At 41.3% G+C, this 17,567-nt stretch overlaps 1 protein-coding gene across 1 annotated transcript in view; it reads right to left on the minus strand.

The window, feature by feature from the left end:
• Nucleotides 1–3,631: 3,631 nt before the first annotated feature.
• The window catches only part of Adam28 (ADAM metallopeptidase domain 28), a 39,597-nt gene continuing 25,661 nt past the window's right edge, over nucleotides 3,632–17,567 (minus strand). The window contains exons 15-23 of the mRNA XM_048330988.1: nucleotides 15,712–15,814; nucleotides 13,633–13,792; nucleotides 11,963–12,043; nucleotides 11,559–11,637; nucleotides 9,793–9,901; nucleotides 8,450–8,528; nucleotides 7,522–7,590; nucleotides 6,714–6,763; nucleotides 3,632–3,764 (exon numbers count right to left, since the gene is read on the minus strand). Coding sequence (XP_048186945.1) covers nucleotides 3,632–3,764; nucleotides 6,714–6,763; nucleotides 7,522–7,590; nucleotides 8,450–8,528; nucleotides 9,793–9,901; nucleotides 11,559–11,637; nucleotides 11,963–12,043; nucleotides 13,633–13,792; nucleotides 15,712–15,814 — 863 coding nt within the window. The remainder of the gene's footprint in view (nucleotides 3,765–6,713; nucleotides 6,764–7,521; nucleotides 7,591–8,449; nucleotides 8,529–9,792; nucleotides 9,902–11,558; nucleotides 11,638–11,962; nucleotides 12,044–13,632; nucleotides 13,793–15,711; nucleotides 15,815–17,567) is intronic.

Consider the following 17,567-nt stretch of genomic DNA (forward strand, 5'->3'; position numbering starts at 1 on the left):
GTTTAGTTTTTGTTTATGAGTAGTTTGGGGTAAAACTTAGCACTCACACTTAAACATGTAGGCATGTATGTTCTATATTTCATTTGTATCTCATCTAATGTGTGGATTTATAATATCTCTAATATCTTTTCTCATTTTATAGCCTCCTATATCTATTGTGTCATACTTTTCCATGCTTCCTAAATTTATGTATATGTGTTTAATGAAGAAAATTATTCCAAAAGGTATTAAAATTTTTTAATAGTTCACTGTTGTTGTTGTTGACCTGTCTAGTATACACTAACAATGTGAGAACTTTGCTAGAATTATGCCTGTTATATAGCCCCAATATCTCCTCTGAATTCCCCTTCTTTCTTTGTCCTTTATAGATCTGAAAAACTGCTTATGATTCAAGATTTGAATGACACCCCTGGTCAAATTTCTCATGCCTTCCTTCTCCTGATAAATGTTGCTTCCTAGTGGCCATGTATGAACAAGTTATACCCATTTCAGCAGTTACTTTAACTCTGTATTTATGTTAGCCTTGAGAACAAGGTTGCGCTGTAGGGGAAGAGGTTAATCGTTCTATTCCTGGTATCAGCTAAGTACATGGAGACTTTGTAAATGTTTGTATTAAAGAATTAAGGGAAACAGCCACATCGGCATTAGTTGTGCAATGTATTAAACCAAGGATCTTGGTGAAAGATGTTTCCTTATCCTCTAGGCTTCGTGATGAACATAAGTAGCAAAACAAAAGAGGAAACAAGAAGCGGTCTTCAAGATCTGAAGGTCTAATTGGTATGAGGTTTGACTGCAGCCTCGTGCATTTCATGAAAATAACTTGCTGGAGATAGAAAAGCTGTGGCAATCTCTGTGCCTTTCTGCAAAAACAGCTTTGCCTCAGCAGCATGGTACTGAGGAAGGAGTCAGTCTTGGACTAAGGTGTTGGAGGATGTGGCTCGGCAGTAGAGTGATTGCCTGACTGGTGTAATCCTTAGCAAGCGCTAAGAAGCAACGAGGACAAAATATCAGAGAAAATCAGCTTATAAAGGGGAACACTCGATTTTAGATGACAGTTTTTTGTGGTTTCAGTTCATGGTCAGCTCGCCCCATTGCCACAGGCTCTGGGGGAGATCACACATCACAGAGGGGAGAATTTAGTGGAGTAAAGCCACTCGCCTCATGGCTTGGCTACGAAGAAGAACCCAAAAAGGAGCCAGGATCCCATAAGGCCCGTCGAGAACACATCCCCAGGGACCTAAAGCCCTCCCAACCAGCCCCCTGTTCCTGTTTCTGCCACTTCCCAACGGCACATGCTGGGAAGCAAGTCCTTATTGTGTAGACCCCTAAGTGACATTCGACCTCCAGATTACAGAACCTTCTTTAAAAATTGTAAAGTTTTGAATTCCATTTTATGGATGAATCAGTGTAAAGATGCTCAAGCAATTCAAACATCTTGTATATGAGGGCGGCTCATGAGTTCGTTCCTGGTTTATATTTGCATACTCAAAATTTGTTTTTCTATTCTTATTTTTTCTTTTTCTTTTTTTTTTAAATTTTATTATCAAACTGATGTACAGAGAGGTTACAGTTTCATACGTTAGGCATTGGATCCATTTCTTGTACTGTTTGTTACCTCCTCCCTCATCCTCCCCTCCTCCTCCATGAGTTGTTCAGTTAATTTACATGGAACAGTTTTGCAAGTGTTGCTTTTGTAGTTGTTTATCTTTTTTTACCCTGTGTCTCTCGATTTTGTTATTCCCTTTCAATATCCTAGTTCTAATACCAGTATACACGGTTTCCAATATTATTCTTATTTTTTCTCTCTTCCTATTTCCACTGCATTTCTGATCTGCTTTCCCTATTTGCATTTCTGAGACTTTGCATTTTTAGTGGATCTTTTCAGTCTTGCTCAAGGAAAAAGTGTCTTTTCTGGACTAAGATCCCCAAAGCCCCACTGCAACCATGGTTATACCTCTCTAAAGAGACATGTGCTTCAGGGAGCTACTTCATGGCAGTTACTTTAGAAGGGTCAAGGTTCTCCTTAAAGGTGAACACGGATCCTCACACACAAGTGGCTGAGAAGGAACGTGTTCCTCCCCAGGCATGGTAGGTTTGTCCAAACAGGCAGAAACTAAGACTGAGAATCTCTCTTGTTGTGGTGCATGGGTGCTGCATTGTTCCTCGGAGTCTTGATGTTCTCATTATGATAGGCTGATAGCACAAAATCCGTGTTGAGCTTTCTCTTGTAACACAAGCTGTGAGTCCAGTGGTTGATGGATAGGCACCCCTGATATGTATCTGATTGACTGACAGTCACACTGACAGCTAGGCACTGACAAGCAAAAGAGACAGCCTGAACCAGGAATGTTTACCTCCAAACTGAGCTCTGTAAGTAGAACAATATTGCCTCAGGGACTTGAGCACCCATAACTTGGGACTGCTCAGTGAGACACCTGCCCCTGTTAGAATTAACTTTGAAAGGTGTCAGCTACTGGAAGAGCTGGCCAACCTCTTTGGCTTTATAGCTCTTTGGCTGCTTGAAGATGTTAGAGACCTGGATGGAAGCCCACTGAAGGCGAATTGTCTCTCAGGTAATTTCAACAACTTATTCTGAGGATGTACAGTACTTAGTCTGTGAGTAGTGCTCTGTGCTTGGCTAATTTTCTTCAACTACATTTGCCTACTTTTGTTTTCTCTTTTGTGTGTGCATTGTAACCAACTGATTCCATTGGGAACTTCTTCAGCCTCGCTTGACTTGTCATTCTGAAAACAACTAAGCAAGGCAGGCACTTTTAGGAGCAAAAACTCCTATACCAACGCACCTTCAAAGTGTCCTTTCTTTGTTTCCAAACCAAACTTAGAAGAAAGCAGAGTTTGTCAAAAGGTGGTAGTGTCTGCCATCTTTGTGGTAGAAACTAAGTATGCCCCAAATGGTTACCGCCCACCAATTTAAACTTTCAAACATGCTCTATGACTTTAACCTAAGCATGGCCCCAAATCCATGCCTGCCATCTCCCTTCTTGAACTCTGACCTGAGACTGCGCATGCTCAGGAATGTGCCCACCTGCCCCTAACGTGTGTTCCCATATGAATGTGTACAGACTCTCCAGATAAACCCCCAGCTTGCTTTGTTCCAGGATGACATTTCTTTGGAAACGGCCCCTGGGCGCCCCTCACCACCGCTCCTTGTAACGAATGTGGATGCAAACAGGATGTCCTGAAACTTCACATTGTAGACTCAGCTTCACTCTGTTTTCCTCTTCTTGCTGGTATGAGACCTTAAATCCAGGCCGTTGGCTTATGTAGCTTGCTTTCTTAACTGGCATTTCACCACTTGAGCCAGGCCTCCACTCCTGCTTTTTTTTTGCTGATCATTTGGAAGACAGAATCTCACAGAACTTTTCTTCCCAGGCTGGCTTCAAGTCATGATTCCCTGGATCTCAGAGCAGGCTGGCCTCCGTTCTCTTGACCTCCCAGCATAAATGGATAAATGTCGTGGGCAAAGGTCTTCGTGAAACAAAAGCCTGCAGGGGATCGGTAAATGGTGGAAGTAGATGAGATAGGCCAAGAATAAGAAAAATGCAGCTGCGATGAATGAAGATCTGTATATCCTGGTGGTGGAAAGGCTACTGGAGTAGGACAACTTCAACTAGTTAGGATGACTTCGTGTCAGAGACGGAAAAAACTCAACTCCAGATAGCTTGAACAACAAGAAATAGTTATTGGTGATACAGGAAGTCCTAATAACGTTTGGGGTGACTTCAGGAACTCTTGCTCTACCAGTTCTATGACATCATCTATGACATCTACCAGTTCTATGACTATCGGTTCATCTTTTCTGCTCTATCTTGTCCAGTATACCTGTACTACCAGATACCAACAGCCAGAAGAAAACTGAAGGGAATATTTCCCAGCCATTTCCAGCATACATTCTTTCTCATCCCATTGAGAAAAATGGGACATCATACATTCATGTCCAAAACAACCACTGCCAAGGAAAATAGGATTATTATGATTTAGTTAAGGTGATGAAGATTTACCACTGTGATCAAGTCGGGGTCATCTGGGCTAAAATGGACAGCTGGACAAAGCTGAGGTTCTGAAAGCAGAGTGGAAGAGAGATATTTGGCTTTCAATGGACAAGGTTGACCCTCTCTCCAGTAAACTGTGGTTATCAGGGTTTATGAGATTTTGGTGTTGAAACCCATCTTATTGCTTTCCCAGAGCTGGGAAATTGGATTTTTTTTTGCAAGATCTGGCATGTTAAAAAAATATTAGCAATAAATTCAGAACATTTAAAAATACTATGTGGTCAACATATTTATGTGCAACAAATTACATCTGCAGTCCAAAAAGGGCCTGTGAGTCACCGGTCTCAAATCCTTGATTTATGATATTATTTCATTTCATGAAAACTTTATACAGAAAATACAGCTCCCTTTATCCCTGCAGTAACTGAATTTTGCAAATATCTGTGATATTTTACTCTTTAGGGTGTGAATCAAAGTACATTATATGTGTTTGGAAATACTACAATTGAACTTCTGTGCAAAAAAGGTTTTATACAATTATAGACAAATTTCAAATGAAACACTTACTAAAAATTTATAACAATACAAGGAGACATACAGAGAATGTTTACATAATTTTTGTCATTAGAGTTCTTAATTTGATGTGCTAATAGTTAAAATGATCAAGCTGTTGTAACTCATAGAATAATGAAATGCATGTTCCTATCCCTCCTAATTTGATGTGTTAATGGTTAAAACTATCAAGTGCTTGTAATTCAGAATAATGAAATGCATTTTCCCATCCCTTCTGATTTTTATTTTGTTTTAATTAGAGAATACAATAATTCCTTTCAAAGCAGCAAATCAAGGAGCTCCAAGTTATTTGACCAGTCAATATCAGAGTAAAAAAGTTGGGTGGTACTAGGAAGAAATCAACTAATTAGAAATTTAAGGTTTACAGATATTTCTATAGAAAATTGTCTTTTCCAGGAACGTAGAGGAAAAATCCAACTAAAACCAAATTTTTTCACGATGATGTCTCTCTTGAAAAGTTTTACTTAATCTCATGAAAGTATAGCACAAATCAAGAATGTTAACCTTTTAGGGCTATGAAAAAAATAGTAGTGAGAAAGCAAACATATCTGTTCACCCAAATTGTCCAGTCTTCCAACTTGATCATCTGTTTACCAGTCACTAGTTAGCTGTTGCTTCAGACCTTTGGACTCGAGCCCTTGAAAAAAAAGATCATATTCTTAAATGATCAGTGTTTCTTACATGTTAGATACAGATAAATATAAATGAGCATAGCAATAGGTAGATAGAATGGGAGGAAGGAAGGGAGAGAGGAAGAAAAGAAGGAAGGGAGAAAGGAAAAAGGAAACTAGGAAGGAAAAAGAAGAAAGACAGTGAGTTGGAACTTTTAAGGAATTGGAACTCATTCTCTGAAAAGATACATCCTATTTAATGGAGTTTTTTTTTACCATCAGCTGGGATGAAGTAGAGACATGGGGCACCCCTAAGGAAGGTAAGAAAAACACTGTCCTGGGAGCCCAGTGTTTTTCTTGGCAATTAGCCTAACATGGAGAGCACAGGCCACCAGGAGGAGATTGTGGGTCTGGCTGACACTGCATGAGAGATTGTATCCTCAGGGAACATTTCTGAGAAGTCCACTGGAAAAAAGAGGGATTTGGGGCACACCTTTCTTCTCTTTCTTCAGAAACACAACATTTATGTTAGCCCTCAATACATACTCAACCGACTGTTCTCAGTGGACTTACTCATGGTGGGAGCATTTCTTATTGATGCCAGGAGTGCTACTGTACTGTACTTTGGGGTAAAGATCTCTCAATGTAGGTGGAGTCAATGCCTTACCTTTGAAAACGGTAGTGAGAAATGCTTTCGCCTCTTTTCGGTAAATTGGTATCCAGAATGATAGGCTCTACCCATCTCAGCAAAACTTGTTTCCTTTACAAAATTACTTTTTATCTTCTCTTTACTCATTAAGATTCTACCCAATGCCAAGGACCCATTCACACTTGACTGCTCAGTGGATTTCTTGCTTCATGCATGATTCCACAACCATTCACATTCTCCTCACTATGTTCATTAGTATTATTTAGTTTGGCACAAATTGTATTTGGGGAATTAGAAGTTCCGTGTACATGTAATTTGTTTTCTCCCAGTGAACACGTCTAAACTTTAGGGTTGTTTGTTTGTTTATTAAAAAGCGAACCTCAAGACTGGGAAACAGTCTCAGGAACGATTTGGTAAGTATATGAATTCCACTCCTTATTTCCTGATCACCTGACTTTTATTCCAGGTTTGCTTGTCTGTGAGCTATTCTTTCATACTCTATCTCCTACAACAACCTGTAACAATTAGCCTTGAGTGGCCTAAAATAGGTTATAGTAAATGCCACGAGGATAAGATTTTATCTCCTCTGAGATAAGCATCTAGAAATGATGGTGTAAATGAGATGTTTACCTAATACAATGCAGGTATTTATCATGTCTCAGCAATTATAAGATAAAAGAACTGCTGTTTCATAATAAAGGTTCAATAGTCCTATGGACCTCTATGTAACAAGGAGGCTTTGCTGTTTGAGAAACCTGTGCTGCAAAAGGGCCCATCTCCAGAGCTCATGTATTATGGGGAAGACTTTCTCAGGGGACTCAGAAACATTTAGAGCATCGGTGTTTACTTACCAGGTCATAGGAAGATGATATAGATGTAGGAATTGGTGGTGGTGGAAAATCTGGCTTTGTGATTAACTAGTAAGAAAATAAAGAAAATTCAGTTCAAAGGCGAGGTACTGAAAACGCATGGGCTGATAAAAGGATTTAAATTGTTTTCAGGCATAGGGAAAACAAAAGCCTACCCATGGGAATCGTCTACACCTGTAACTTTGATGGCTTTGATTTGGGTACCTAGTTTCAATTTGGTCACACGTCCATGGGAAATCAATTTGCCATGCTAGTGATTATTATGGAGTGAATGTTCAATTCTCCCCACATATTTATATATTGAATATCTAATCCCCCAAAGTGAGGACTGATTGGGGAGGTGCTTAGGGCTTGCGGTTGAAGTTCTCTCCCTCTCGTTCTCCCTCTCTCTCCCTCTCCCTCTGCCTCTCTTCCTTTCTCTCTAGAGAAAATGGAGAAGTCAGCTATTTAAAAGCCATGAGGAGGTCCTCATCTGACACTGTGTCGGCAACTTGAACCTGGATTCTCCAGTTTCCTGAATGTGCTATACTGGCTAAGAAGGGTAGTTCATAAAGCAGATTGGTAACTGATGATTTGTCAGCTGCCCTGCTCTGGGGGTCTAAGTTTAGGTGTTAAATTTAGGAATAGAACAGAGAGGCATAGAATTTCTCACTTCCAGAAGTGTTTGTAAAACTGTGTGATTTATATTGTTATGCACACAAAGGTCAACTCCTTCTGAATAAGGCATTGGGTGTGGTCACTGTGCCTTTGACCAATTATTCCTGGAGGTTGAACTGAGTGATACAGCAGAGAAATTTTTAACTTACGATGGAAGCTGGAGGCTCACTGCCTTCCACGGGCAGATCGGACACAGGAAGCTTCTCCATTGGATTCATCTAAGGGGAAGAAATCATATGGTTAAGTGAAACCATTGGGTTCCAAAGTGCATCTTCCCAAAAAGTAATGCTCTCAAGATGCGGGAACTCGTTAAGTCCCCTGACCGCCGGAGGGCAGGCAGGATGTCACAGTGGCCCAGGCCATGAACTATGGAAGAACTCCCCAAGGGCCACAAAGGAAAGTTCCAGCAGAAACATTTTTACCAATGTTACATCATTCATAAGCCTCATGGCAAATCTCTAAACTTGTAGAACATGACGAAGGCATTAAGGGTTGTACATATTATACAAATAAGGAATTGATTTAGCGTCGAGGAGAAAGAGACAGACAGAAACCAACATCTGGTTTCTTCCCTCATGGCTCCCATTGTCCCTTTATTTATTTCATGAACCCCAGCCGCAAAGTAGCCCCTGGATTTTAGTTCTTTTATTAAAAAAAAAAGTACTGTACTGTTACTCTTAATGTGTTGGGCAGAGGGGCTACCATTTCATGCATATTTCTCTTTTTGACACTGCTACCGTTCCTTTACTTTCTCCGTTTCTCCCTCCCCTCCTTGCCCACAAGTTACACAGGTCATTTTCCACATAGTGTCTATGGAACAGCAGGATTGCATCTCCTCCCTCCCTTTCTGCGCTCCCCTTTACCGCCCTTCCCTCTTCAGGAGAGGAATTCTTTTCGTGATCAACACTAAACAAAGGCGACTTCTCTGAGTATGTTCTGACAGGGCCCATCACCCTTGCTATATACTAAACAGTGCAGTAGATGTGGTCAGTGCTCTTAGGAAGAATGTAAACAGGAGACAAGAGTGGGAAATCACAAGCTGGGGTTGTGGCTGGAAGCGTTCAGGCTGGAATTCACCTCTTGGGGTCGAACAGCCTTTGGCGTCTGGGATTTAGGCTTCAGCTTGTGTGGCCTGCTGTTCCTGGTGGGTAGTGGCCTGCACGTGAACACATCATAGAAATGGAGAAATTCCATCAGCACATGGGGAAATCTCAGCAGTGGTGCCCAACTTTCTTTACCCACAGTGCCAGGCTTGGTAATGGACTGACTTTTTTTTTTTTTTAATATCAGCTCCTCAGAGCATTCTCTGGCATTTACTTCTTGGAAAGTACCATCATTTTCCTGCAATTCATAATCACTGCTGCCCATTTTCCTTATTTTCTACAGAACATGGATTCTGTTTGAAAAGTAATGTTGTGCCCAATTTTTAACCTGAATTATGGCATTTCATCAACGTTTTGTTCATTTAATATTTATTAAATACTCATTATGAAGGAATAAATGAGTCTTTAAAAATGTAAAAAGAGGGTAGATATGGTAGCATACAACTGTAATCCTAGCTATTTGGGAGACAAGAATCAGGAGGAAGAGGATTTGGGGCTAGCCTTGATAAGAAGTTCATGAGAAGCCTTCTCCATATCTCTTTGCCCATTTCCATTAATAAATCTCAGTGAGGTGGCAAATGCCTGTTAGGCAAACTATGTGGGAGATGTAAATAGGATGATCATGGTCCAGGTTGGCCTGGACAAATATTTCATATCTAACTAAGGGAAAAGGGGGCTGGGTGATAATAGGTGTCCAGTGTTCAAGTTGTTAGTTAGCAGGAACAGAGTCCTGAGGAAACCCCAGCACTGACAAATAAACAAAACACAGTCTTCCTGCATGTATGGATTCAGACCAGGGCTCCATCTCTTACTTGGGAAGACTGTAAGCACATTTGCTCAGAGAGCTGAGCTCTCCTATACCAGTCCAAAGTGAAGCCCCTAACCTGATAGGATTGAAAGGATGAATATAACTCACTTTTTCATCTTTACATTGAAAGTAATAAGAAACTACCTGCTGCTGTTCCTGTGAAGATTAAGCGAACAGTGGATACCAAAGGTCTTAAGCACAATGTTTATCATATAATTAGTATGATTAATTAATGCTTGGCACTGTGTTCTTAGGACAAGTGTGAAAATCTTTGATAATGAGAATTACTGTCAATCTTACTATTAACTATAGATAGAGTAACTACCAGAAGAAAAAGATACATTGATGGCTACGATATTTCCTAATGGAAAGGATTAGCAATGTACAGTCCAAGAAGAATGTGTGCATATGCACATTTGAAGTGCAACTTCAATGTGTAAGGTGAGATCACGCTATGATGTGAATGCCAAAAGGGAACTCAGAGACCCCGCAGGAAGAGCCAAGCTTACCTCTGCACCTTCTTCTGCTTTCTTCGAGCACTTTGGTGCCGGATTACTATTGCGACCACCACCAATATGACTGCCATCGGGAAGAGAACTCCCACCACAATGGAGAAATCTGCAGCAGACAAACCAGGAGCCTCCTGTGGTCATGAGGAATTCCCCTCAGTCCATCCCCCCTTCCCCCCCCGACCCTGTTTTCCTATTTGCCACAATGTCCATCTATCTTTTCCAAAAAAGAGAAGGTCTCTTCTAGAAGACCTCTAACAACCAAGGACATGAAAAGGTCATGGTTATTGTGAAAGTCTATAAAGAGGGAATCAAGGGTAAATTCTAGGAAGCACTTAATATGGGGGGAGGCAAAACATCATTCTACTGAGAAGTCTTTGCAGTGGTATCTTTAAGTGGTGAGAAGACAAAGGGCTGCCAGATTTTTAAAAAATAATATGGAGTAAAGAAGATGGCAGAGCAGTAATGAGATCTTTTGTAAAAAAAAAAAATTTGAATGAAGCAAGCAAAAGAAAAATATTGGAATTCAATTCCTCTCAGCAATGAATAAGGATCTGCAAAATGAATGATGGAAGTGGTGGGGACACAGCTAAGTGATCCAGTTGCTCGATATTAAAATGATGATGGCCAGAAAAGAAAGTTATGTAACCCCAGATCTGGGAATGGTTTGAATGAATATTCCTTGACGTTCACTTTCACCTGCTGCTTTGATTATAATGAGCATAGATCCAATCTTTTGCTTTCTTGCGTACTCACTTCTCTTATAATAGCCTAAAACTACAGGAGCCCAGGCAGTACAAACTCGGAGATCAATGCAAACAGTTACTGCTCTCCTTGCAGAGATTAGCAATCCCGTTGCAAGATAAATTGTTATACAAATGCAAGAAGAGTTCACAATTGTGACTATGCACACACACAGACATCCCTCTACCCTTCACAAATGCATGCTGAATCCAAAAAGGGTGTGTGTATGTGTGCAATTACATTATAGAACACTACAAAACCAGAAATATTTTTAGGAGCTCCACAAGAGCAGAAAGTTAAGGGCTAGGGATAGACCCAAGTAGTAAATCACAGACAACACATCCAAAGGAAATGACTGAGGAACGTCAGAAGAATCTGAACTCAGAACCCATGGTCCATTCAGTCCCATCCCCATCAAGTTCCCTGTACATAGAATGGCACTGCCATGCCTCTAGGATGAAACACAGGAATTGCTCTACAGAGGCAAGGGCTGGTACCAGAGCCTGAAAAGCAACACAGAGACAGCATCTAGACACTCAAACCAGACCCACCAAAGAGAAGGTCAGGAAGGAGCGTGGAGAAAAAGCAGCTCCCTCCTTAAAGTCCTCTTCACCCTGGAAACCGGAGCTGAATGTCACCATATAGTAAGTATTGCATACTTACTATATGCAATAGAGTAACACGATACAATATAGTATACAGTATAGCATATATAATTGTATATATTATATACAGTGCATATTGTATAATATAAATATTGTTTATATACAATATATGCACACTATGTAATATATGTACAATACAATGTATATACAATATAATATATACAGTGTATAATATATTACATACATGTGTGATATATACACTATATTTGAATCTATCTATCTAAAGTCAATAGCTTCTGGAGAGTCATCTGACAAGGATGACAAGCAGAGGGGAATCAAGACTCCATATGGTAGGAGACAAAGCTTGGGGACGGGACCCGTGTTCTCCGGGTCTCAGGGAGCTACATTGTTACCTACGGAAGACAGTGAAGGAATCCTCACAGTGAGGCGGGGCCCACCCTTCCTCGCACTGGCATTGCAGCTCGTGGTCGCACACCTGCAGGAGAAGGGCAGATGAGTCACACCAGACTAACCACACACCCTAGCCCCCTGCGTCCACAGGAAGTCCATCCTGCAGTAGGCATGTAGAGTCCTGCTCTGGAAGCTTCCAGCTGCCTGGGGTTCCTGTGAATGAGTCCCCAGGGTTGCAGTCATGGCTTCTCCTCAGGAATGCCTCCTATTCCACGAAACTACTGGGGGTCAGGTAAACCTAACACCTGCCACTCTGGGAGAGGAAAGCGTCCCCGGGCTCCATCGCCTCAGCTCCACGGCCTAAGGTGACATCGCACCCAGCAGTCTGGGGGCCCCGTTTCCACACTCACCGCGTGCCCTTTGCACTTGGAGGAGCAGTTGGTGGACTTGTAGGTCCTTTCCACGTCCACACATTCGGCATTCATGCACACCTGGAAGGGAGGCGGGAGCCGTCGGGGAGGAGGTCAGGGCTGCAGCTCGGCGAGTGAGCAACTGCCTGGAGCACTGTACCTTCTGTTGCCAGGACCGTCATTCAGTTCACTTTGTATGTCAGAAAACCCAGCACTTGGTGTGTTTTCCAGATGGGACTTTATCATGTGTACAATTTTAGAACACTAAATTGATGAAGTGTGACTATGTCATCCTGGGCTTAGGATGACTGCCACGGGAGGGAGGAATGAATGGATGAATGAATGAATGCAGCCCTGGTTAAGTGGTGGGGGGGAGGGGGGCACTTCTTTGGCCACTGTGTCCCATGGATGGCAGGCTTGGTATTTTGCCCCGCAGCAGGTCTGCTGAGCTTTTACCTTGGGCCACGGCCCTGCCTCCTGTAATTTTATTCGAAAAGCATCGTCTACTGTCCAAAGCAAGTATGAAACTTTCAGTATTAAAGACACAAATGTATGGGGGCTGCTGCAGGAATTTGCCTACTTTGGGCACTAAGCCTTGCCCTGGGCAAGGGTAATGCATCTTAGGAAGCAGGGAAGGAAGGTAAATGCTGTAAGAACTTCTTGCAGGAGACAACTGAGATTTCCATTTCAAACCAGCAGCATGTAGAACTTTTTTAAATGTTTATTTTTTGTTTGCAGGTTTCAAAGATGATGTCAGCTTCACCCAGTGCTTTCTACTTATTTGCTAAACATTTTCATGAGACATACCCAAACTGAGCCACAAAGGTAACTTTAGATCCATCGGTAAATTAACTCACATTTAAATGGCTGAAGCAAGTTAAATAAAGTAGATAATATATCTAGAGTCAGCTTTATGGTGCTAGAAAAATCAGGCTTTTGGGCAACATAAATATCAGAACGTAATAAACAGAATAATTCTAATCTCTGATACTAGGTGAAATCTCGTCATTATCAAAGCCTGTGCGTTGACTTAGCAGTGCTTGAGTGTGAGTTTATTATCTTCTCATGGGTGTGTAAATTTGTTCACCAAAGCTCAGTGTCTCAGACCTGGTACTTTGTATTTGTTTCTAAACAGTGTAGGGAAGTAACACACATGCGGGTTATATATTCATGTTTCATGTTGGTCATATGTATGCTATCAGCAGAACAATGTTATACTATTCTTGAAATCATGACTGTGTAAGTCATTATTTGAAAATTTCACCAGGAATTTTGAGAATATTAACAACAATCTTTGTTCTTGTTCTTTATTAGGTTTTCTACCATTAAATTTCTTTTTAAATTTGATTTTATTATCAAGGTGATATACAGATGAGTTGCAGTTACATATGTAAGGTGAGTGCATTTCTTGTCATACTTGTTACCCCCTCCCTCATCTTTCTCCCACCTTCCCCCCAAGTTTTACAGTTAATTTCCAACATATTTTCTTATGAGTATCACTATTGCATTGGGTCACCCTTTATTTTTATTAATTGTTTAGTGGTCTGGATTCAGACCCCTAGATGCTAAACCCAATAGCTAGGAAATAAAGTCAGCTACTGAATAACCAGAAAGCAAGACAACAAAGAACATGGCAGACATATTGAGCGAAAGCCATAACTTCAGCTTACCTTCTTATTTCCACACTTGGTACCATTGGCCACCATGTCTAGTCCTTGACTTGGGTCTTCAGGATCAAACAGTTTACAGGTCTTGAAAGTCACTGTAAATCCTTTCCAGGGTAGATTACCTGACCCACCTTGACAAAACAGCTTCCCACACATGAAATCTCTATGGGGAAAAAATTAAAACAGATTGAATGTTCAAATTACAGTTTTATGCAAGTATAGATATCCACTCTTGGCTATTCATGTTAATTAACAAAACTGTTCTTTAGCAGAGGCTTCTACTTGTACTTTATATCCATCTTCCTCTATTCCTTGGCAACAGAAAGTCTGAATATTAGCAAAGCTCACTGTTGCACGGGTAAACAAATTTCTTATATTCCCACAGCTAGTTTTTGCCAGTTGCCAGTGTTCTAGCCAATGGGAACCGATCAGTCTTAAGTCTAAATTTTAGAAAGCAGTCTTTGATATGGGGATGTGTTCTCTTCCGTTGTGATTTCTCCTTTTTACTGATTGAGATGCAATAGCTGTAGTAGAAGCCACACAGATCAAAAGAAACACTTGAGAATGGCAGTCAAAGGTATAATGGAGAGAAAAGGTATGTTGAGATTGGGTTCCATGAAGTTGAGCTGTGGCTCAAATTGTAAGAGTGCTAGCCTTGAGCTGAAGAGCTCAGGGACAGCACCCAGGAACAGAGTTCAAGCCCCACAACTAACCAAAAAAAAAAAAAAAAGAAATTGGATTCCAAACACCACCAGGGCACCCAAGAACATAGAGTTATGTATTTGAGATTATGATTTTCAGAAGAATATTTCTAACAGATAAAGTCCTGAGCTCAGCTCTAGTTTGGTGTTAGTATAGCTGAGCATCCCTTTTAGACACTGAGTGGAATCACTAAAAGAACTTCCTCTGAATCTGAAGATGAAACTGTATCTGCTTAACACCCAAGAAAGCCATTCATTTACCACAAAAAAGTATGAGACAAAGCCAGTCAAATGACATTCAATTGCTTCATGTAACAGTCAGAAATTTTGCACAATTCTTTATCACCATCCTTTATCCGTTATCACCGAATACTGTGATGAAGACTTGTCCTTTATATCCACATTCCCTGAAGAGATGACTCTACACCCAAACTGTAGTCGGCTTTGACAATATCTGTCCTCTAGCAACATCCATGATCAGTATAAAAACTTGGGAAAATTTTGATTTTGCTCAGCCTCCTGTTATTAAATTACATTGTACGTATAAAATACGAACATGGCAGATATAACTTAATCTACAGTAACTTGGATTTTAGAGATCATCTTAACATTGGAAGAAAGAGGAAGTGGAGCTGTGGCTCAAACTGACAGAGGGCTAGGGTTGAACAAAAAGAGTTCAGGGACAGTGCCCAGGCTCTGAGTGCAAGCTCCAGAACCAACAGCAACAACAAAAATTGGAGGAAAGAAATTATATAGAAAAATCTCAACTTCATCTACTGTGAACTGAATTCTTTCTAGGACATCAATATCAAAATCATCAAACCATCTCTTCAGGTACGTTGTCAACCTTTTTTAAAAACATATGTTTTCCTTCATCCAAGTGCATCACACATGTAAGTGACACGGTGTCTTCCCTGTATCCGACATTTCTCGGGGTAAATGACTATGTCTATCCCGAGACTCACAATGAGAAACCAGTAGGTTACAAGAAGCTTCTAAAGAATGCTGGGGGGGCTGGGAAGATGGCCTAGTGGCAAGAGTGCTTGCCTCCTATACATGTGGCCCTGGGTTCAATTCCCCAGCACCACATATACAGAAAATGGCCAGAAGGGGCTGTGGCTCAAGTGGCAGAATGCTGGGGGATTCATGAGCAAATTCCCAACCAGACTCATGCAGTGTTGGTTAGCATTCACCTCTCTTCACTGCGCATGGCACCCACGTGCGCAGTGCTCACTGTGAAGGACCTCAGGAAGGCGCTTGGTGGATGATGTCAAATGAAGGGTGCTGCAGTCACCTTCCTTGACCAGGACTGAGCTAGGCTGAGGGGCTGGCAGGGTGTCGTAGCCCACAGCTGGGAGGCTTGGGCAGCAAGGCCACTCACTTCGCTTCACAGGGGACGGGCGTGCCGTTCACTACGTGACAGTATCCGTACTGCGTCCCGTCTTCATTCCTGTGGTAACAGGACGTCTCTGCCACCTTCGTTTCTGGCACCGTGCACAGACAGAAAAGGAGATAGGGTTCATAACAGATTGAATAAACATTAAAAGTACAGTAGGGATAACCCTTACCCAAACAGCCCTGAGATTTTGGGATTTGGCATATGCATAATGAGATATTTTGGCGATGGAACCCTAAACTAAGCAACACATTTATTTTTTCATATATGATTTATACATATAACCTAAAGGTGTGTGTGTATAATATTTGTTTTGGTTTTTATTTTGATAGTTAATTGGAGATAAGAATCTCACAAAGTTTCCTGTTCTGGATGGCTTTAGTGTTTTTGTGTTTTTGCCAGTCCTGGGGCTTGAACTCAGAGCCTGAGCACTGTCCCTGGCTTCTTTTTGCTCAAGGCTAGCACTCAACCACTTGAGCCACAGCGCCACCTCTGGCTAGTTTCTGTATATGTGGTGCTGAGGAATCGAACCCAGGGCTTCATGCATGCTGGGCAAGCCCTCTACCGCTAGGCCACATTCCCAGCCCTACATACTAATTTTGTAAGTCTGATTTTATTCATAAGGGAACAGGTCATTTTATATACATATCCCTATATAAAGAAATATAAATATATAAGTATATTACAGCAATTTAGTACATCTGCAGTTCACTGTGCCTTGTCACATGAGGACCGGTGTGGATTTTTTACACTTAAAACTTCAGTTCTTACTTGAAATAATTTTGGATCTTGGAGCCTTTTAGATTTCAGATTTTCAAATTGGGAAAGCTCAACCTGCACTATTTGGGCACCTCTCCATTTGGCCACTCTTGGAAACAGCAGTTGTCATAATTTTGGTATCAGAGGTGCTGGCTGGAATGGTTTTATTTTTAAACTATGATCTGCAATTTGATAATGGCTATCTAGATATCTGGGAACAGCTGTATGGTTGACTTAAAGTGAAAAGCCAACTAAATGCAAACACTTAGCCAGAAGAGCTGCCATTATTATGTGGATAATATCACTGCTACTCTCACATAACAGGCTGCCAGGATATAGGCCATTATTTATAATGTGCCAGCTATGTTCAAACTGTGCACCAGCCACAGTGGCAAACAGCACCACCTACTGCCCAGGCAGTCAGCCTCAGATCCTTACCCAGGTGGTCTGGAAACACAGTAGATAAAGAGCTCAGGCATTCCGTCATAGTGTGCAACCGTGTGCATTGGGCAAATGTCGCAATGTCTGCGTTTGTGCCTCTAAACAATGAGAATATAGGCGCTAGTTCTGATATCCTAGAGTTGATGAGAGAATTTGATGACTCCATGCATGCAAGCCACTGGGAACAGTGGTCAGTGAATATTCTGGCAAGTCTTATTTTACTAATAAGGAAACAGATCATATTGTGTCATGGAGATAAAAAAAAAAAAGCAAACAAACTTCCTACCCAATTCTATCCGAGTCAAGGACCTTTGTTGAGCTGTCCTGCATACACACCAACAAAGAACACTCTTAGACACTAGGGAATTCTGAATCAATCTTGGATGCACAAACAAGGCCGAAGCCAATGAAGATGTATGTTGTTGATCAAGAAAACCAAAAATCGTTAAGCTCATTACCAATAAATAAAGGAGGTGCTCAGAGCTTCCCCGAAATGTGGAGTCTTTAACCAGCAAATTCAACTAGTCACACGCGCAGTTTAGCCATGAAGAATCATGCAGTTGCGGAGACATAAATGACTTTGAACTCAGCTCTTCCAGCTGTATCCTACACCAGACTTGCTGGACACAGAGAGGCTTACT

Source organism: Perognathus longimembris, chromosome 21 (assembly GCF_023159225.1).
Source record: "Perognathus longimembris pacificus isolate PPM17 chromosome 21, ASM2315922v1, whole genome shotgun sequence".
NCBI classification, from domain to species: Eukaryota; Metazoa; Chordata; class Mammalia; order Rodentia; family Heteromyidae; genus Perognathus; species Perognathus longimembris.